The 22,054-nt window shown below is 40.8% G+C and overlaps 1 protein-coding gene across 2 annotated transcripts in view; it reads left to right on the forward strand.

Moving 5' to 3' along the window:
- PHYHIP (phytanoyl-CoA 2-hydroxylase interacting protein) overlaps positions 1-22,054 on the forward strand; it is a 47,451-nt gene that overhangs the window by 14,611 nt on the left and 10,786 nt on the right. For both annotated transcript variants that reach the window (XM_089658702.1, XM_089658703.1), the window contains exons 2-4: positions 14,723-14,898; positions 16,462-16,636; positions 21,616-21,733. In XM_089658702.1, coding sequence (XP_089514828.1) covers positions 14,731-14,898; positions 16,462-16,636; positions 21,616-21,733 — 461 coding nt within the window. In that variant the 5' untranslated portion in view covers positions 14,723-14,730. The remainder of the gene's footprint in view (positions 1-14,722; positions 14,899-16,461; positions 16,637-21,615; positions 21,734-22,054) is intronic.

A 22,054-nucleotide genomic window follows, 5' to 3' on the forward strand; every position in this document is an offset into this window, starting at 1 on the left:
TTCAGGTCAGGCGAGTTTGCTGGCCAATCAAGCACAGTAATCCCACGGTCATTGAACCAGGTTTTGGTGCTTTTGGCAGTGTGGGCAGGTGCCAAGTCCTGCTGGAAAATGAAGTCAGCATCCCCATAAAGCTCGTCTGCGGAAGGAAGCATGAAGTGCTCCAAAATCTCCTGGTAGATGGCTGCGTTGACCCTGGACTTAATGAAGCACAGTGGACCAACACCAGCAGATGACATGGCTCCCCAAATCAACACAGACTGTGGAAACTTCACACTGGACTTCAAGCATCTTGCAGTGTGTGCCTCTCCATTCTTCCTCCATACTCTGGGTCCTTGGTTTCCAAATGAGATGCAAAAGTTGCTCTCATCAGAAAAGAGGACTTTGGACCACTGAGCAACAGACCAGGTCTGTTTTTCTTTAGCCCAGGTAAGACGCTTCTGACATTGTTTGTTGTTCAGGAACGGCTTGACAAGAGGAATACAACATTTGAAGCCCATGTCCAGGATCCGTCTGTGTGTGGTGGCTCTTGATGCACTGACTCCAGCCTCAGTCCACTCCTTGTGAAAGTCCCCCACACTTTTGAATGGCCTTTTCCTGACAATCCTCTCCAGGCTGCGGTCATCCCTGCTGCTTGTGCACCTTTTTCTTCCACACTTTTCCCTTCCACATAACTTTCTATTAATGTGCTTTGATACAGCACTTTGGGAACATCCAACTTCTTTTGCAATTACCTTTTGAGGCTTTCCCTCCTTATGGAGGGTGTCAATGATGGTTTTCTGCACAACTGTCAGGTCAGCAGTCTTTCCCATGATTGTGATTCCTACTGAACCAGACTGAGAGACCATTTAAAGGCTCAGGAACCCTTTGCAGGTGTTATGGCTTAATTAGCTGATTAGAGTGGGGCATTTTGAGCCAAGAATATTGCACCTTTTCACAATATTCTAATTTTCTGAGATTGTGGATTTGGGGTTTTCAAGAGCTGTAAGCCATAATCATCATAATTATGACAAATCATGGCTTGAACTATCTTGCTTTGCATGTAATGAGTCTATCTCATATATTAGTTTCACCTTTTAAGTTGCATTACTGAAATAAATTAACTTTTGAATGATATTCTAATTTTTCGAGTTTCACCTGTACATTATGTTGTGTCAATGTGGAGCTTTCTACATTGGCAAACCCATTAGATGATTTTGGAAGAGAGTCAAGGACCATATTTATTATGCTCAAAATGGTCTATTAAACACACCCATAGGAGCTCATGTGGGTCTTAAACATATTTATGATTATTCTATGATCAAATTTGCAGCCCTAGCAAAAGTATAAGACCCCAGAGGGGGCAATTTTGACAGATATGTCTTACAAAAGGAGGCTAAGTGGATTTATGACCTTCGGGTCACCACTCCTCCAGGCCTTAATGACAAATTTAGCTTTAATCTCTTCTTCTAATTCAGTGTGGATTCCCCCAAACAATGTCCAGGGGTTTTTTTGTACAGTATGTCAAATTACAGTGTATTCATATGGTGAACTAATAGGATCAGTTTGGATTTGTATGAAACAGTCCTTGTATAACTACTAAATGCAGTAGAAATATTGTGGGCTTTGCCATGCTATGTGTGTTGTTTCTCCTTTACTTTTGTGGCGGGCATTTGGCTTTCATGAGCAGCTGTGCATTGCTGAACAGAATTTAATGGGGTGCCCCACTGTTGGTGTGCTCCATGCTCTGTGCTGCCGATTCCACCTCAGATGGATGCCGGGTTCAGCATCCATCCTGGGGATTGCCCCGATCTGCGGGGGGTGAGTTTCCTGGGTGACCACGCATGACCAGTCGTGTCAGCTGCGCCGATGGATGAAGTCACCTGCCACTATGGCGGGATTCCATCGGTGGGTGCACATATAAGGGGAGGGACTACTCTAATCATTGTCCAGGGAGTCCCGGTGAGGCACAATCAGTCTCAGCTGGTTATACTATGGTAAGAAATTAAGATATTGGATAGCCATTTGACTTATTTGGAATAGAAGTTGAGTAATATATAGGGGCCTGTATTGTTCATTCTGGTGGTTTGTATCTGTTGTAGGATTTCACATATGCCGCTCTTAAAGACTAACTTCTATGATATTCCCTAACACTTTGAAGGCCAGTTGGATGGAGGGCTGCAATGCTCTGTCCTTTTCCAAGATGTGTCCAACTATTGGTAATTCATATATATCATAAGAGGCATGTTATCAGAAAAGTTTGGCCCCCTGATAGTAATTTGGTTAGTTTATTTGGCTCCATATGTAGCATCTTTCCAATCCCATATATTTTCCTTTTTAAAGGGACCTTATCTTACCCAATGGCGATGCAGACTTGCATGCCAACTATTATTTCCAGCAGCATATATCCAGTTATAAACAAGTGGGCTTGACCATTGACTGAAATCCAACAGGTACAGTTGATGATGTTGCTATATTGGATAGCATGACTCATTATGGTTATATGGCATGTTCATATGTATATATCTGTTATAGAACAAGATTTACTGTGATTTTCCAGTTGCTGTATGTTACTGTATGTGCTACAGTGCCTGCCCAAGGGGACTACACATGTTGTGGATACATGCTCAATTAAGGTGGATCTATGCTTCTATATATATTGATATAGTATTGTTTAATCTGAGTTCTATATGTATAAAGCTATGCTTCGGATATGTATGACATTTGCCATTTATATCAAATGCTGTCTTGTTCTTTAATATAGTAACCTCTGCTGTAATCTCAATAATCCTGAGGAAGGATAAGAGAAACGCTTTGGCTCATGAGGACTCACCAATACGATGATTGTTGTAGATACCACACTATCAATGTTTTGACATATGTATTGTTATTATGTGGTAGAATGAGTCAGCAGTAGGAAGCATTGGAATTTATATTGAGCAATTTTATTTTCAATTACAGAAATTTTAATGTTGTTCTGGTGTAATGAATAAAATTTGTACTTTTATACAAAAATGTGTGGGTTCTCCGTTACTGCCATTAAAAGTCCTATATTTTGTGTTTTCTTGTTTCATTTGTTATTTACGGATGTCGCATTTGAACGGTTTAAATCAGTTTCTACAAAAAAAGAAAACAACTCTATATACAGTTGCAAGAAAAAGTATGTGAACCCCTTGGGATTCCGTGGAGTTTTGCATGAGTTGGGCATAAAATGTGCTCTGAACGTCATCTAAGTCACAACAATAGAAGAACACAGTCTGCTGAACATAATACTACACAAACATTAGATGTTGCCATGGTTTAATTGCACATAACTGCCACTCACTGGATATTTTTTCCTTTTGGACCATTCTCTGTAAACCCTAGAGATGGTTGTGCGTGAAAATACCAGTAGAGCAGCAGTTTTTGAAATACTCAGACCAGCCTGTCTGGCACCAACAACCATGCCACATTCAAAGTCACTTAAATACCCTTTCTTCCCTATTCCGATGCTCGGTTTGAACTTCAGCAAGTCATCTTCATCACGTCTACATTCCTAAATGCATTGAGTTGCTGCCATGTGATTGGCTGAATAGTTTGTGTTTGTGTTACCAAGCAATTGAACAGGTGTACCTAAGAAAGTGGCCAGTGAGGGCATAGGCATGAGAGTGCTTTCTCTTGAATGGATGCAGGATGTACAAATCTCCCTTGATTCATTTCTTTATCAGAGTCCTGACTCAGTCCTCATACTTGTGTAATGCCCTCCAGGTTAGCTACAGTTGCAAGAAAAAGTATATGAACCCCTTGGGATTACATGGAGTTTTGCATGAATTGGGCATAAAATGTGCTCTGAATGTCATCTAAGTCACAACAATAGAAGAACACAGTCTGCTGAACATAATAATACACAAACATTAGATGTTGCCATGGTTTAATTGCACATAACATGTAAACATTCACAGTGCAGGGAGGAAAAAGTATGTGAGACCCTAGCTTAATGACTTCTCCCAGAGCTAATTGGAGCCAGGAGTGAGCCAACCTTGACTCCAATCAGTGTGATGATATTGGATGTGTTGCTGACAGTTGTCCTGCCCTTAAAAAACACACACCTGTTTTGGGTTTACTGGTTTCAAGAAGCACTGTCTGATGTGAACCATGCTTCGCAGAAAAGAGCTCTCAGAAGACCTACGATCAAGAATTGTTGACTTGCATGAAGCTGGAAAGGGTTACAAAAGTATCTTCAAAAGCCTTGATGTTCGTGTGTCCACGGTAAGACAGACTGTCTACAAATGGAGAAAGTTTAGCACTGTTGCTACTCTCCCTAGGCGTGGTTGTCCTGTAAAAATGACTGCAAGAGCACAGCGCAGAATGCTGCATGAGGTAAAGAAGAATCCCAGAGTGTCAGCTAAAGACCTACAGAAATCTCTGGCACATGCTAACATTTTTGTTGACACATCTACAATAAGGAAAACATTAAACAAGAATGGAGTACATGGGAGGACACCACGGAGGAAGCCATTGCTGTCCAAAAAGAATATTGCAGCATGTTTGAAGTTTGCAAAAGAGCACTTGGATGTTCCACAGCACTACTGGCAAAATATACTGTGGACAGATGAAACCAAGATTGAGTTGTTTGGGAAGAACACACAACACTATGTGTGGAGAAAAAAAGGCACAGCACACCAACATCAAAACCTCATCCCCACTGTAAAACATGACGGAGGGAGCATCATGGTTTGGGGCTGCTTTGCTGCCTCAGGGCCTGGACGGATTGTTGTTATTGATGGGAAAATGAATTCCAGAGTTTATCAAGACAATTTGCAGGAAAACGTACGACCTTCTGTCCGCCAACTGAAGCTCCGCAGAAAATGGGTGATGCAACAGGACAATGACCCAAAACATACAAGTAATTCAACAAAACATTGGCTGCAACAGCACAGAATACGCCTTCTGGAGTGGCCCAGTCAGAGTCCTGACCTCAACCCGATTGAAATGCTGTGGCATGACCTTAAGAGAGCGATTCACACCAGACATCCCAAGAATATTGCTACACTGAAACAGTTTTGTGAAGAGGAGTGGTCCAAAATTACTCCAGATCATTGTGCAGGTCTGATCTGCAACTACAGGAAACGTTTGGTTGAGGTTATTGCTGCCAAAGGAGGGTCAACCAGTTATTAAGTCCAAAGGTTCACATACTTTTTCCTCCCTGCACTGTGAATGTTTACATGTTATGTGCAATTAAACCATAGCAACATCTAATGTTTGTGTAGTATTATGTTCAGCAGACTGTGTTCTTCTATTGTTGTGACTTAGATGACATTCAGAGCACATTTTATGCCCAATTCATGCAAAACTCCACGTAATCCCAAGGGGTTCATATACTTTTTCTTGCAACTGTAGCTAATCTGGAGGGCATTACACAAGTATGAGGACTGAGTCAGGACTCTGATAAAGAAATGAATCAAGGGAGATTTGTACATCCTGCATCCATTCAAGAGAAAGCCCTCTCATGCCTATGCACTCACTGGCCACTTTCTTAGGTACACCTGTTCAATTGCTTGGTAACACAAACACAAACTATTCAGCCAATCACATGGCAGCAACTCAATGCATTTAGGAATGTAGACGTGATGAAGATGACTTGCTGAAGTTCAAACCGAGCATCGGAATAGGGAAGAAAGGGTATTTAAGTGACTTTGAATGTGGCATGGTTGTTGGTGCCAGACAGGCTGGTCTGAGTATTTCAAAAACTGCTGCTCTACTGGTATTTTCACGCACAACCATCTCTAGGGTTTACAGAGAATGGTCCAAAAGGAAAAAATATCCAGTGAGTGGCAGTTGTGTGGATGAAAATGCCTTGTTGATGTCAGAGGTCAGAGGAGAGTGGGCAGACTGGTTGGTGTGACATTCAGATGGTAGGGTCAGAATTTGCCATAAACAACATGAAAGCATGGCTCCATCCTGCCTTGTATCAATGGTTCAGGCTGGTGGTGGTGTAATGGTGTGGGGGATATTTTCTTGGCATTAGCAAGGTGTTCCTAATAAAGTGGCTAGTGAGAGTAGATTCAGATAAAGGTGTCTGGAGGAGGCCATCTGCTAGTTGTAAGTGGCACTGCAATGGTATTATTACTTTTATTGTGTTTATGTTTACTGCAAGGATTCACTCTTTAAGTAAATATGTACAATATATTGTGCATAAAAACTAAAATTAAGCAAATATTGATTCCCCCTTTAAATTGTATAGCTTTAACCTAGGCAAGGTTTCTAACCAAAAAAATACCCAGAATGATTATATGATGTCAGATTAAATAGGACCTTCATCTTATAGATGAGTTGCTATTTTGTGACTATATTTATAAGGAAGTATTCAATCAATTTAATAGCAGTTAATGACATTTTTCCAGTACAGAACATGTAATCCCTCAAGCATGTCATTAGTTCCTGGACACTGGCTATAACTACAGTTGAAGGCCATTAAATGGATGAATCCATTACAAGTTTGCAAATATTACAAAAGGCTTAACCTAACACTTTTATAGCACTACCCCCGAAAGGGCTGCTGGATTTTGGGCCTATTTCCCCCACACAGCACCCACAACCAGGCAAAAAGAATTTTCCACATTCTCCCAGATGGCTCAATAAACAGTCTAGGTGTTTTGGTTTTGTGTTTATTTTAGGAGCAATGAACTTGGATGGGTAATGGGGGTGCATGGGATACCCCAAACTAAGGAAACCTTGTAGAACATTGTACAAACAGTTGAGGACCTGCTTAAATCTCTGGCTGCTATATTCTGAACTGCAAACTGTGCACCTGCTGTAGACCCAAGGTTAGAGAAATAGCGTGTTCCTGGATGTCTTGCACTGCACTTGAACTACACTTGGACCCAAACATGTGAGGTATTGCACTTCACTGTCCTCCCCTTCCTTTAGGGTGTGATGGCTGGTCTGTACTCACTTATTCCCTTTTAGGAAGCTCCCAGGATTCAGAGTGACTGCTGCCCTAGCCTTTCTGCTGGACAGGCTGCTTCTGGCTTGGCTATAAATCTGCAGCTAAGCCTAGCTGAGACATAAGCTGGGTGAGTTGCTGGAGCTCTCTTCTCTTCCTCCTCTCCTCTTTTCCCTTTTCTCTTCTTCTCTACCCCAGGGGCAAGGTCCTAGCACAAGGTTCCCTCCAGATGACTGAAATCTGCACCCAGATTGTCAGGCTTTTAGAATATTTATGGGCTGCTCCCCCACCTTCTAGGTCTGTTCTGGAAGTTTAGTGAGTTCCAAAAGAGAGGGGTAGGTAACAGAGCCACAGCCTGTGAAGCACTGCACAGCCTTCTAAACACAAGTAACCCCTGCTCCTCTGCCTACAGAGGAGCCAACTATATTTACTTAAAAGAGAAGTATGGGGTTTTTGTTTTTTCCCCAATCCGATGCTGCATCCGGCTCTAAGGGCTCGTTCACACTAGGCTGTTTTGCCAACGCTTGCCAAACGCCCCTATAGCGTTTGGCAAGCGTTGGTCCGGTGTTTGCGGAGCGTTATTAACGCTCCGCAAACGCCGCATGTGCGGTTTAGCGGCGGTTGCTAGGCGTTTGCCGAGCGTTAATAACGCCCCACAAACGCCTATAATGCATTTGAGTGGTGTTACCGCTCCGCAAACACCCCGCAACCGCGTCGCAACCGCACCGCAAACGCCGGCCGGGCGTTTGCGGAGCGGCACCATAGACGAGAATAGGAGGCTTCAAAGCCTCCTGACTCGACCAGAGGCGTCCGTTTTGCCGCGACGCAATGCGACGCGACGCAAACGCTCCTGTTAGAACAGCACCATGTGCTGTAATGTGCAGAATTGGCAGAGGCGTTTGGGAAGCGGTAAAAACGCTTCCCAAACGCCTCTCTGCCGCCTGCACACAAGGCTAGTGTGAACGTAGCCTAAGTGTGAGAACTCACATGACTGCTGATCGCTGAATTCTCACAGCCGCTTTGAGCAAAGAACGGTGACTGTCAGTCACCGCTGTCTGCTCTGACACCCCCGCGCGCTCACTGGAGAGCTGGGCTGTGGAGGGGGAGGGATAGGCTGGTTCAAGCTCTCAATGGCTTGCTGAGAGGCTAAGCCAAATGCTGCTCCAGATTCAGGGGTGGATCCCGACTTTAATGTCGGGATCTTTCCCCAGCCTGGACCTGCTTAGTGACATCAGCCGACAGTGGACGTCAGCCCACTATCAGCTGAAAACATGTCACTGGAGTGCAGAGCAAACTGCACTTCTGTGATCCACAGGAGAAGTACAGCCAAAAGAGCTAGTTCTCCTTTAATGACTAGCACACTAGAAGGGCACTACTCTTTAGTGCTAAGCTGGAAGGGACCGCTGGTCTCTATTTGTACAGGGTTGTATTTAGACACCTTGCTTCCTTGGGCTACTCTCAGTTACGTATACCTGTGACTGTACAGGCCAACAAAACTGGATAAAGAAGAGATGGTTTCATTTTACACAGGCTGTAAAGTGCCTTGTGATCCTCCTCAACATTCCTGCAACCCTTACGCCCCAAAAATCTTCCTGAAAATGACCACAAATGTCAAGATGTAGTTAAAAGAAGGAAAAGAAAAAGCTTGGAAAAAATTACCACAGTAAAATTTGAAGCATGATGCCACCCCCTAAAATAAGATTGTTCTAATTAGTGTCATACAGTACTGTCTGTTATAGCCAAACTCTGCCTCAAAATATATTAAACATATGTATGTATCCCATACACATTCACATAGGGGAGAAGGCTGGGATTTGGGGCCCTCCCCTTCCAGATTCCGATAAGCCCCCTGCTCAGAGAACCCCACAACCACCGCCTAGAGTTGTGGGGAGGATGCCCTTGTCCACTTTAACATGGTGCTTTGGGGGGAGCCCCCCAGCTCCAAAGCATCCCCCATGTTGAGGGCATGTGGCCTGGTAAGGTTATGGCACTCACTCATCCCCCCCTTTCCTGATCTGCCAGGCTGCATGCTTGGATAACGGTCTGGTACGGATTTTGAAGGGGACCCCATGCCATTTTTTTTTTAATTTTGGCATAGGGGTTCCCCTTAAAATCCATACCAGATCTGAAGGGCCTGATAAGGATTGAGGGCGGACCCACTCAGTTTTTTCTTAAACTTTGTAATTGCCAGCATTCTTTTGTTTACATTCAGCTGTCAGTGGGGAAACCCACTGACAGCTGATGAGTCATCAGTTGTTAATGATGTGGCGGCCGGCTCCATGGCACGTTCCTTAAAAACCAGCTATTCTTCACACACAATATGGATCAGTAGATACATTTTTGACTGATCTGCATTGTTCTGAAAATTTGGAATTCCTTCAAAAATAAATAAATGGAACAAAACTAAACTAATTCCAAAACGAATCCATGAAACGAAATTAGTAACATAACAAATTTATCTGAAATGAAACTAAACAAATTTTTCCATTCTGCACATGTCTAAAATATATAAACATAAGCCAAACAGAAGGAGCACCAGAACAAAATTGTAAAAGAATCCAATTAATGGTTCACATTAAAACAACGATGCGTTTCATAGGTCAGAAAGCCCCATTCATCAGGGCTACAAGAAAGTATAATTAAAAATGTAAATTTAATAGGACAATGCAATAATAAATATCCATGTGAATAATTTAATATATAAAGTCATGTATACATAATCATAAAATCACTGCAAAACATCACAAAAATGATATGCATGATACTAAATACAACAGGATAATAAATATGATTATTTTGTCTATACTGAGCAAGTTTCCTAGCACAATACCAACTTGATTAAGAGCAGGGGTCTCCAAGCTACAGCCTGAGTGCCACATCCGATCTGCAGCTAGGGTCAGTAGCATATTCTCAAATTGAGGATTAGGGTCAGAAAAAGCTGCCTATGGCTTCTGCTTCTGGTGTAAGGAGAAACTCTGCTGGGACTTTGATGTATGGGATGGGGACCCTGATATAAGGGGGAGCTGTGATTGGGAACATAATGTAAGGGGACTCAGATAGGGACCCAGGTGTAAGGGGGACTCTGATGGGGATTTTTTTGGCCTGCAATTATTTGTAAAATATACAATGTAGCCCTCACGCTGAAAAGCCTGGAGAACCCTGTTTTATAGTATTGAATAATTAATTCATAATATGTATCTGGTTTCAACATTCTGCCACAATCCAGTCAGAGTAATGACATAATTTTGTTTTTTATTGCATGATTTTATACATTACACATTGTTAAACTGTTGTAGTGTGAGATGGGGAAACAGCTCTCATTGTTTGAACACTGTGTGGAAGTAAATTAATGTTTTGACTGACATTCTGCAGTTTAGCCACAAGATGTCACTGTTTTTCTAACACAGCCTCAGACTGCATAGATATTTGTATATTCATGAAGAGGTGGGGTTTTGCACTCAGAGTTGGAGTTTAGTGAACAGGAAGAGGAGACTGCAGCCATGTTTTGGATGATGCTGAAAGAAGAGGTCGTTTGAGCTGAGTCAAGCTGATCAGATTGCTGCCAGGAAGTTGATGAGATTGCTGCCAGGAATGCTGATGAGATTGCTGCCAGGAATACTGATGAGATTGCTGCCAGGAAGCTGATGAGATTGCTGCCAGGAATGCTGATGAGAGCAGAGGAACTAAACAACATATACGGCAAGACCGCATGCTTGTTGGAGAGACATTTGTTCTGTTCAAAGTCACCAGCGGATGCAAAGCAGACCCGGGTCGGTAAGATCGTGCACGCACCTCATTTCAGTGTTGGCGCCTTGAGACTGAGTCCAGGCTTATAGTTAGTTAGGGTCTCTGTTTGTGTCAGGCCACAAGTGTTGTTACTGATTATTGGAAGGACTCCACAACTTAAAGTGACATTTCACATTGGAGAGCTGATAAAATCCTACAAACTCAAGCCAGACTGGCGTTTTGCTCAGCAGGAATACTCAGGCACGTGCTACAGGACCAGTTATGGGAGAGGGAATACTGTAGATTTGTGTAAGATTGTAAGCTGTTGTGCTGCACCGCAGGCTAGCCCATACCATACACCCATACACTGATTCCTGCTCTTTTAGGGTAATAACGGGTAAGGTGTGGCAGCTTATTTGTGCCCGCCAGTAGGTAAATTACTACACTTACTACCTTCATCCATCAGGAGGCGCCGTGCTGTGCAGCACAAGGGTCTCAGCCTTTGGGCTGGGTGTATGTAAATTTATTGTATGTTTCCAGCATTTGTGGTTGTGCATAATTGCCACATCTAAGTAAAATTCTGTTGTGGCAAAAGCTGGTGTTGGGGTTGCTTTCCTCGTTCGTGACTTCACTGTATCCTGGGGAGCCCACCCCGGTACACGGCTTACAGTACCATATCAACATATTGAATAAGTATTTTATGAGATATGTGCTATAACAAACTGATCCATACCTTTGATCCCTATAATTTGAACCACCTCAGTAATGACAAAATAATCATTATTATCGTGTTGTATTTATTTTTATGAATGTACGTTTTGAAGTAATTTCATGTTTACTTATATAGTATGTGACTTTTTATATATATTTTTTTAATTGGTAACATGGAGCTGTATTATTGTATTGTCCTTTTAAAACTGACATGTTTATTACAACCCCAATTCTAAGAAAGTTGGGATGTGGTGTAAAATCTACATAAACAGAATGCAATGATTTGCAAATCTCATAAACCCATATTTTGTTCACAGTAGAAAACATCAAATGTTTAAACTTTAAAAATGCAGCATTTTTAAGAAAAAAATAAGGTAATTTTGAAATTGATGACAGCAGCATCTCAAAATGTTATAAACATCTGGGAGCTGAGGAGACCAGTTGCTGGAGTTTTGGGAGAGTTATCCCATTCTTGCCTGATATAGGATTCTAACTGTTCAGCAGTCCTGGATCTGCTTTGTTGTATTTTTTGTTTCAAGATGCGTCATATTTTTATTTGGTGAAAGGTCTGGATTGCAGGCAAGTCAGTTAAGCACCTGTACTCTTCTACTACGAACCCATGCTGTTGTCATAGATGCAGTATGTGGTTTAGCATTGTTCTGCTGAAATATGCAAGGCTTTCCTTGAAAAAGGCTCTGTCTGGATGTGAGCATATGCTACTCTAAAACATGGATAATCCTTTTGGCATTGATGGTGCCTTTCCAAATGTGCAAGCTGCCCAATCCATATGCAATAATGCACCCCCATACCAACATGGAAGAAAAATATATTTGAATAATATTTTAAACATATTCTTCCCAAATATATTGACATATATTTGAAATACTACAATTTTGGCCATATTCAATATATTTACATATATACATATACACACACATACTGTATGTTGAAAGGCGTTATTTCAAAATATATGAAAAGTATTTTTAAAAATACATTTTCAAATATACTGTATGTCTTTAAAAAATACCAATCTACATTTTTGGAATGCATTTACAAATATATGTAAAAATGACGTCTTATATGTAAAAAAAAGTTTTCATGTATTTTGTAATAAAAACACATTTCAACATGCAGTGTATGTGTATATATATATATATATATATATATATATATATATTTATTTATTGAACATGGCCAAAATTGTAGCATTACAAATATATGTCAATGTATATGTATTACCACTAATATTAATAATATGTTAATACCACATACTTTTCCAGCATTTTGTTGCCCTTTCCCAACTTTTTTGGGACATGTTGCTGTCATCAATTTCAAAATTACCTTTTTTTTTTAAATATAGATAAAGCATCCCAGCTTTTTTGTAATTGGGGTTGTAAACTTTCGTATAGCTCTGATGAAGGGTTTTTTTTAGCCCCCCGAAATGCATTGGAAGTTTGTGTGTGAAAATGTGGAATATTTTATAAATTTGATCTGGCCCTCCATCTGTTTGCATTGTACTTTCAATGATTTACCCACTGGAGGGTAGCTCTGTTTGCATGTAATCTGTCTAACCAAAGCCAGTGGGCTTTCCAATTGATTCTGTTCTCTTCAATGCTCTATGTAAATAAGTATTACATTCTCAGCACCTCTTGGATGTATTCCTTTTGAAATATAGGAAAGCAGGATATATCAAGCTATAATGTAAGAATCTTTTAGCATCTAAACATTTTTTATTTTTATTTTAAATGTCAGCATGAAATTCATTTATAAATACCAAACAACATAATTACAGGCTGCATTGTTAGAAACAATAATGGAGTTTATTGTGCGGAAAGGTTTTATTATAGTGTTGGTCTTTCGGTCTTAAATAAATCATTAAACATTTCCAGTGGCAAAATGTCCTTAGAAATAAAAACATATAAAGAAAAGGTTAATTTTAGTTTTTGTAACAAGCATTCATGAGCAGTGCTTATGTTCTGCTGATTCATTACTAATGTAATATGTTTTACACCTGTTGATATTGGAAGGGGGCGTTCCAATCAAACAGTTAATGCAGAATTCAACTTCATTAAAAAAAAAAAAGTAAAAAAAAAATCCAGGTATAATGTGTCAGGTGCCCACTGTTATAACTATCAAATAACGGGGGGAAAAAAATATTATTATTATACAGGATTTATATAGCGCCAACAGTTTGCCCAGTGCTTTACAAAATGAAGGGAGACAATACAGTTACAATACAATTTGGTACAAGAGGAAACAAAGGACCCTGCTCCTTAGAGCTTACAATCTATATATAAAATCTTTCACCACTTACAATTTTTCAAGAGTACATTTGTAATAGGGGATAAACAATAGAAAATTGTGTGACTGAAATAATTTAAAATCCAATTAATTTAGATATAAAAATATCTTCTATGAAGAGAACCCCCATAATGGGACACAATTTATAGTGTGTATTCACTATCCACTGATATTTAAAAGTGCTTGCATAATTTAAATATACATATACTGTACATATTTGGACCCCAATTCAACCAGTATGACACCAACACAAATCAACCAATATGACCATTCCACAGAAAACTGTGAAAGTGCAGGTAAGTTTACTTTATTGCACAAGAGACATTGCAATAAAAAGTGGTCGGTATGTAATTTTTTTTTTTCATTTAATCCCACCTTACAACTGAACTTCAGCTAATACTTTTCAAGCAGTTACAGCTACAGTTTTTTTTTTCTATTGGAACAAAGCTGACCATTGAAAGCACTCCTGTCAGTGGTAAATGGTTTTGTCTCTATCTCCTAACTGCCGCTTTTGCTAGAAAGCTTGGTTTGTTCAAGGAAGTTGAACAGCAATAGATACTGGCTGGATCACCAGGTGAAAATAAAGGAAAAAAGCCTAAAACAAAAATAAATGTAGCCACCAAATCTAAAAGTTTTAACTACACAGGTGATAGGCATATACATTACAGGAGTTGTTTTACTTACACCAAAAACCCTCAATATTTAGCAAAGTGATGCCCCTATTCTTATGACCCATCTAGTTCTGGTTTGCTCTGCGGCTGCAAACATATGGAGGTTCTCTCAAGATCTGCTCATCTCCATGCTGATGATGCCCACACTGATTGTTTATTAGGATACAATCCCCTCCCACTCCCGCTTACAGAGCAGCTACTCCTACTGCAAGACACATTTGAACTTTCAGCCGACTTTCTGCTACTCAGTATAAAGAGATTTTTATTCATTACATAAACCTAACCAAAAATAGATTTCATAAGAACAAAGTTTGTGAAATGTGCCCTCTTTATTATATATACATGTTGTATATTTGTTACCAATTTTTCATAAAATAAACCTTGTCACCCTCTCTATCTCTCCATCTTCCAGTGCAAGTCATGGAGCCTCCTCTTACTGCTCCACATGGTATTCAGATTAGCGACATAACCTGTGACTCATTCCGGGTGTCCTGGGAGATGCCACCATATGATGCCAGGAGAGTAACTCACTATTTCATAGACCTGAACAAGACAGGTGGGCAGAAGGAGAACAAGTTCAAACATCGGGTGAGTAACACACTTTCTTTCTGTACAGATGCATTAAAAGGCCAACACCAGCCAAAACCAGTTAAAATGCACATAGGGGGAGATTTACTAAAACTGGTGCACTCTGAATCTGGTGCAGCTGTGAATGGTTGCCAATCAGCTTCTAACTTCAGCTTGTTCAATTAAGCTTTGACAATAAAACCTGGAAGTGGATTGGTTTCTATGCAAAGCTGCATTAGAGTTTACACACTCCAGTTTTAGTAAATCTCCCTCATAGCCTATACACACCCAGGCCAAAGAATCTGGTGCACCTAGCACCCATTACAAATATGGATGAATCCTTTTCCTGAAGTCACCCCACTTCATACACGAGACCTGAACAAATCAACACAGGTGGCCAGCAGATGTAATAGCCTCAACTTGGAATCCACATCCAAGCTGCAGTCAAATCCACCATGGCTCAGAAAATTCAGTGAAGATAAATCCCAATACCAAGTAAGAAGATAAAAGCAAAAGATGGTGCAAGTAACATTTGAATTCTTAAAACAATTAAAAAACACTCTAACTAAAATATTTACCAGATTAGCAAATGCTACTTGCACCATCTTAAAGCTTTTTCTTCTTCCATGGCATTAGAATATACATTTATTGGATTTTCTGGACCACGGTGTGAGTGTCCAACTACAGCTTGTATTATTTCTTCTTATAACCACTGATCCAATTTGAGGATATTACATCTTCTGGCCACCTGTGTTGGTTTGTTCAGGTCTTTGGGATGAAGCACAGGTACTCCAGAAAAGGATAGATTCACACCTTCACACATGTAATGGGTACTGGGTGTACAAGATTCTTTGGCCTGAGAATGTATAGGCCAGTGTTTCTCAACTAAGTTACCCTTCCGGAACCCTTTAAATAATTGTTTGGTGTTGGAGAATCTCTGATAAAGCCAATTAATTAGGGGTCAATGGGAAAAATGCCCCTTATATTGGTGATCAGTGGAAAGAATGCTCTTCTTACAGTGGTGGTCAAAATGCCCCCCTTACAGACAGCTAAAAGATCCTTGGTGTCCTGAAGCTGGCTTTACCAAGTGATGTTATCCCCAGAGTCATGCAAGCACCATCAAATAAGAAGTTAAAAACCATTAGAGGTCAATCAATTTGCTTAAGGAACCCGTAACAACCTCTGGAGGAACCCTTGTTCCCTGGTTAAGAATGGCTGTGTAGGCAAAGCGCATTCTGAGCTGTTCAGCTACAAGGTGGTGGCCACGTCAATTTAACATACTAGACAAAAAGCATTTGTTACAAGCGCTGGTCCTATTGTCTCTGAATGTTTTATATAAAAAGTGCTACATTCTATTACTGAGCATTTAAAATCTTACAGAAAAGTCTCAATGATGACACCCAAATGATTTAAAATCTGAGAAAGGTTCAAAACCTTTTCCACTCTATCCAAAACTAATAAAAAATGCTGAAGTTGGGCTTTAACTGTAATAGGGTCAATTCACACAGCTAAAACATCTACATTATAACTACATAAATGTAACTGTTAATTGTCTACTTTGTGGTCTTATGTTTATCAATGAAGGATGTACCAACCAAACTGGTGGCGAAAGCAGTGGTCCTGCCTATGACAGTACGTGGACACTGGTTCCTGAGCCCCCGGACAGAGTACACGCTGGCTGTGCAGACCGCAGTGAAACGCAGTGACGGGGAATACACTGTATCTGGGTGGAGCGAAACCCTGCACTTCTGTACAGGGGGTAAGAAACACATTGCTGATAACTATATGTAGTATGTTAATGGAATGTATACTGTATGTATAGTGATATGTACAGTGTATATTGGTATACATCAGACTTCCCTTTCTTTATAAAAAAAAAAAAGAAATGCCAGCAAATTAGAGAACTCCAATTATAACTCTGCTTTCCAGTATTTCCTTTTTCGAAATAATAAAATCATACATTAACGTAAACTGTCATGAGAGAAACATGGGGCTGCTATTCCTTTATCTGGGTGGCATACTAAACTCACTTCTTTGAATTAATGACCTGGAACAAATAATGGTTTTGCTTTGGGTTAGAGATTCAGTGTATTGAAACCAGTGTTTTAACTAAGCAACTGGGATTTTCAGACATAGGCCAATGATGGCATCTTCTTTTACACCAATGCCCCTGACATACATTAAACCTGACATTTAGTTAAAATAAAAAATCTCTACAATTATAGTCACATCATTCACATATATTGAAATATGCTCCACATTGTGCAGACAGCTGGATCCTGGAGAAACCTTCTGTGAAGGGATGCCTGTCCTCTTCTTGGCCCTGAGTTTCTGACGCTACAATGATTAACAGCCTGGGGTTTTCAGGCAGAACAGCAGTACTGATAGTCCGACAGGGACACGCCCCCTCCTGCTTATTCCTCCATTGAAACGAGTTAATTTATTGATCACAGTGCTTGTAACACAATCTGTGAATGGAGGAAAGAATCAAGTGACTGATCATACTCTCCCTCATTCACAGATCATGTTACAGGCAGTGTAATCAGTGAAAAAACTGACAGGAAGATGACAGGCATCCCTGCAGTGAAAATTTCTCTAGGATCCATCTGCCTGCACAGTGTGGAACATACTTCATTACAGATATGTTCTCCGCTCTACTGTAATTAGTTGAGTAGCTTGTAATTATTTTGGGATGTTCTGTGTCTCAGTGGATGCAGGTTTGCTTCCCCCTGCCTTCTGGAGGGTTTTGGAAAGTAGTGGACTGAGAGAACCAAATCCATATTTGAATATTTATGCAGTCCCAGCCACCAATCCATGGGAAGGGGGGCGTGTGAGTTCCCAGATGATGCCTGGGAGGTAACATAAGTAGTTTGAGGCTAGGAACAGAGGGGTTCTTGTCCAGGAGGAGGAGATCCCAGCCTGAAGGGCTAATGCCCTTCTGGGCAGTCCAGCTGTGCTTTTCTACTGCTCGTTGAGGTCCCAGCTGGCTAGCTGGGGGCCTATTCTATTGAATTCTGCTGGAGCTGATTGAGGAACTCCTTTTGGGGATCTGATCTAAAGAATTCACAAAGAGAAATGTCTGGAAAATAATGGATGGAGGCATCCAGTTATCCAAGGACATTTGTGAATACAGATTGGTGTGTGAGATCCCAGAACCTGCTGTGTGCTGCTGCTATCCCTCTTGCATCAGAATCAGCTTGTACTGAGAGGTGGACATTGTGCCTGGTGTCCCTGTGTAACTCAGCCTATTAGTTGCTGCTGCAAGGACTGTGCTCAGAATCCTTAGGAGGAACATAGATGTCCTCAAGTTTCTACTTAATGTTTTATGGTTACCCTGATTTTCAATAAAGCATCAAAAGAATACCCCTAGACTAATCATTGAGCCAGAGAAGTGACAGACTGAGACTGCTAGAGAACCTACTGGGGAAATCACCCTAGGGGCTGAGCGCTACAGATAAATGATGTAGGGCTTTTTTTTATTTTGGCCAAAGTTCAGCAAAGTGTATGTAAACCCAAAATACACTTTTCAATGTGCTTGGCATTATGCATCACTGTATACAGTTTTCTTAAAGTGGAGCTCCATGCACACAATGTTTATTCAAATATAAGCTCAAATAGCCACAAACTGTATAAAACCACTCTGTGTATACCAAATGCCTTTGCAAGCCCAGTATGATTTTGTAAAAAGTAGTATGACATCATCAAGTAACCTGTGCAGAAATCAGAGCTGTGGGAGAGACCCGGCAGATACAAGAATAATCACCCTGCACAAAAAGAGGGAGCAGCAGTGACCTCGATGTATTACAGTAATCTTCTGCACAGATGTATAATTAATGAGTTGTTTAATGGAGGATGCCTTGCAGTGATGAGCTTGCGTGTATTTGGATCCTAGCGCAAAGCCACCTGAGCAAACCTGCAAGGAAGCTGTCATAAGCGACCAAGGCATTACCCACCCAGCAGCCTCAGGTATACATGCCTATTGTACATGTGCAACTGCAGGGCAGGCAATGCCTGAGCCACAGATGATTGGCTCAGTACAGTGACAGCTTCTGGGCAGGTTCAGACTAGAATGCAAACATGCCAGAGCTCATGCAAGCATGCGCAGATCTGGAAGAAATATACAAAGGGCTCCAAAAATTTGTAAAAAAAAAAAAGTAAAAATAAGCATACCGCGTATATTTAGACAGTATTTGTTCAGCCCTAGGTTCAGCTTTTAAGACAAATCTTAAACAAACATTTCCTATACAGAGTGGCGGCAGGGCCCTCCTGTATTGAACTGTATTGTCTCCCGTTGTATTGTAAAGTGCTGAGCAAACTGTTGGCGCTATATAAATCCTGTATAATAATAATAATAATAGCACTTCCTGTTTTAATTTACAACAGCATTCTCAGTCTACGGTGTGTGCTTTTTCAGTTGGATGTTGGCCTGACTTCACACACACACCTGATAGGCAGTCCAAGGGCCACCTGAGGCAGATCACACAGCAGGCTGACAGCACTGCTGCAAATTGAAAGTCATTGGTTCAGTATTGTCAGCCTGCAAAAGGAAATTATGTATTACTGGAAGAATCTCCAAATTATCACTTTGCAACAAACTCATGACTTATGTGTACTCCCATAGAAGAGATCTAAATGCTGTTACATTGGAGGCTCTTTTTCTCTCCAGCATCACAAAGGCATACACCAATGAGCAGCAGTATAAGGTGTACTATAAAATATCCTAAATTCTATATCTGATTCCTAACAGTAGTTCTAAAATAATGCTATTGCTAAGGCTTTGTTTACGAGTGGGACCAGAATACCCAAAAAGTGGGAGGAGTCAACACGTTGGTACTTAAATGCTATTTTATGTTGTAGAAATTTAATGATCACCTAAATAAGGTAGTTTACAGAACTGGCACCAAAAATGTGGATTACACAATTCTTCAAACAGAAAGGTAATGTCTGTCAAAACCAATATAAAAAGAACTTACAAATTGCAGAATGTCTACCTTTGGAAGAGGTATCCAGATTACTGGGTTGCCCTGGGATACCCAAATTCCTTGCTGTTTATCTGGCTGATGGTGGGAGACCGATCCATGAAACTGGCTGAAGAGATACCCTATAAGGGGAAACCTTCTCTTTCCTGTCTCGTCTCTCCCTAACAAATGGGGTTCTTCTTCTGATTTATGCATACACTGTGTGCGTACCAAATTATGCAAAAACTGCTATTTAGGCACCTCTGTGTCAAGATGGCCCCCACATCCTGCAGGACTGCACCCCAGGATGGCCACCTGGAACCCATAATAGGAGGACAAAATTAGTCCCCAACATTTCCCTGCCAGCCTTAAGGTCAGCAGACAAACTGCAGTCCAACATTTCCCTCTAACTGTGTGGGATGCTAAAACAGAATACAATGCAATGTTTTTTTTTCATGCAGTATTCTGCACTTTCAGGAGAAGCCATAGGAAACAATAGAAAGCTGACGTCTGAATGCCACAAATAGTGTTTGGGCCACCACAACACCTTTCCTTTACCAGTTCCCCATTCTGCCCAGCCACAGGGAGCAAGCAAAGGTATCCCTGTGCAAACTCCGAATCGCTCTATTTGTAGCTTACACAAGGCTGAGACTTGTTGGCCCCCATTTGACAGGACTGGACAGAACTAGACCAATCACCAAGCAACAGTGCTGTCCCATGGAGTGAGTCACATGCTCTTATAGTTCAGAAAAACTGCATATTTTTGGCAGCTGAACAAAGCTGCAGGGAAGTGAAGGAAAGGTGACTGAGCCATGAAGGGGAAAACATGAAAACAAATCTGTTACTTTTGCAATGTGTGGGCAAATCACATGTGTTCTCTAAAAGAAAGCTGTAATGGGAGAAAAAGCAGAGGCTGTCCTACTTCTAAGAATACTATTTTTCTGGCTGTCTCTGGATACCGTGAGTTATATGTTCTAGGTCAGTGCCTCAGCAAGATAGTCAGCCAACAGCATTTTCAAAAGAATAAATTAGACATGCAACTTCCATATTCTTCTAAAAACATTTTTTTTAAAAATCACAAATAGGGACCCAAAATATTTTCAGACATGGGTAAAATGACACAGATATCCTTCACACCAGTGTAGCACATTATTGCAGTTACTTATATAGCGCACACACACACATTTATTTTGTACATTCACATCGGTCCTTAACACACACACATTTATTTTGTACATTCACATCGGTCCTTAACACACACACATTTATTTTGTACATTCACATCGGTCCCTAACACACACACACATTTATTTTGTACATTCGCATCGGTCCTTAACACACACACATTTATTTTGTACATTCACATCGGTCCCTAACACACACACACACATTTATTTTGTATATTCACATCGGTCCTTAACCCTTTAACCCTCAAGGAGCATACAATCTAAGGTCCCTAATTCACATACAGTACATACATACATACTAGGGCCAATTTAGACAGCAGCCAATTAACCTACCAGCATGTCTTTGGAGTACCTGGCGGAAACCCACGCAGGTACAGGGAGAACGTGTGAACTCCAGGCAGGTAGTGCCATGGTTGGGATTTTAAACAACAACCCTAGTGCTGCTAGGCGAAAGTGCTAACCACTTAGCCATTGTGCTGCCCACAAGATCAGCACAAAAATCAGTTTGATCATATATTCAAAACTAAAACCTAAATCCACCTAAAATCTGAAGCAAGAACATGAACGTTTGCGTAATCCATATTCCCAAACAGACTATGCCATGGAGCAAGTGCAGCAGCTGAAGGAGAAGGCGGAGGGGATTGCAGGCCGGATGTTGTCATTTCAGGTCTTCTACAGGAATCAGACGGCAGAATATTTCCAGCATGCCAGGTACGAGATAAATCATTCTAAAAGCAATCTTTCTGGAATTAATGAATCCAAAACTCTGCTTCAAAAAGGCATTGCAGCTTTCAGTTTACTAGATAAAATTAACATCTCCCTGGCTGTTTGAGTTACTACATGCTGCGCATACTTCCTCTTTGTATTGCATGACATGAGTGTACCATAATGTAATTTTCCATTATATTGGCTTCATGTGAGCTCCGTTATCTCTGCAGTGAGCATATATGCATTTGTTTGTTCTTGTGAGTTTCCTATAAGTAGTCAAGTATGTTCTCATTTATAAATATTAAGTTAATTGGTCATTGCAGC

This window comes from Staurois parvus, unplaced genomic scaffold (assembly GCF_062004578.1).
Source record: "Staurois parvus isolate SC_StPar_1 unplaced genomic scaffold, SC_StPar_1.0 ptg001090l, whole genome shotgun sequence".
NCBI classification, from domain to species: Eukaryota; Metazoa; Chordata; class Amphibia; order Anura; family Ranidae; genus Staurois; species Staurois parvus.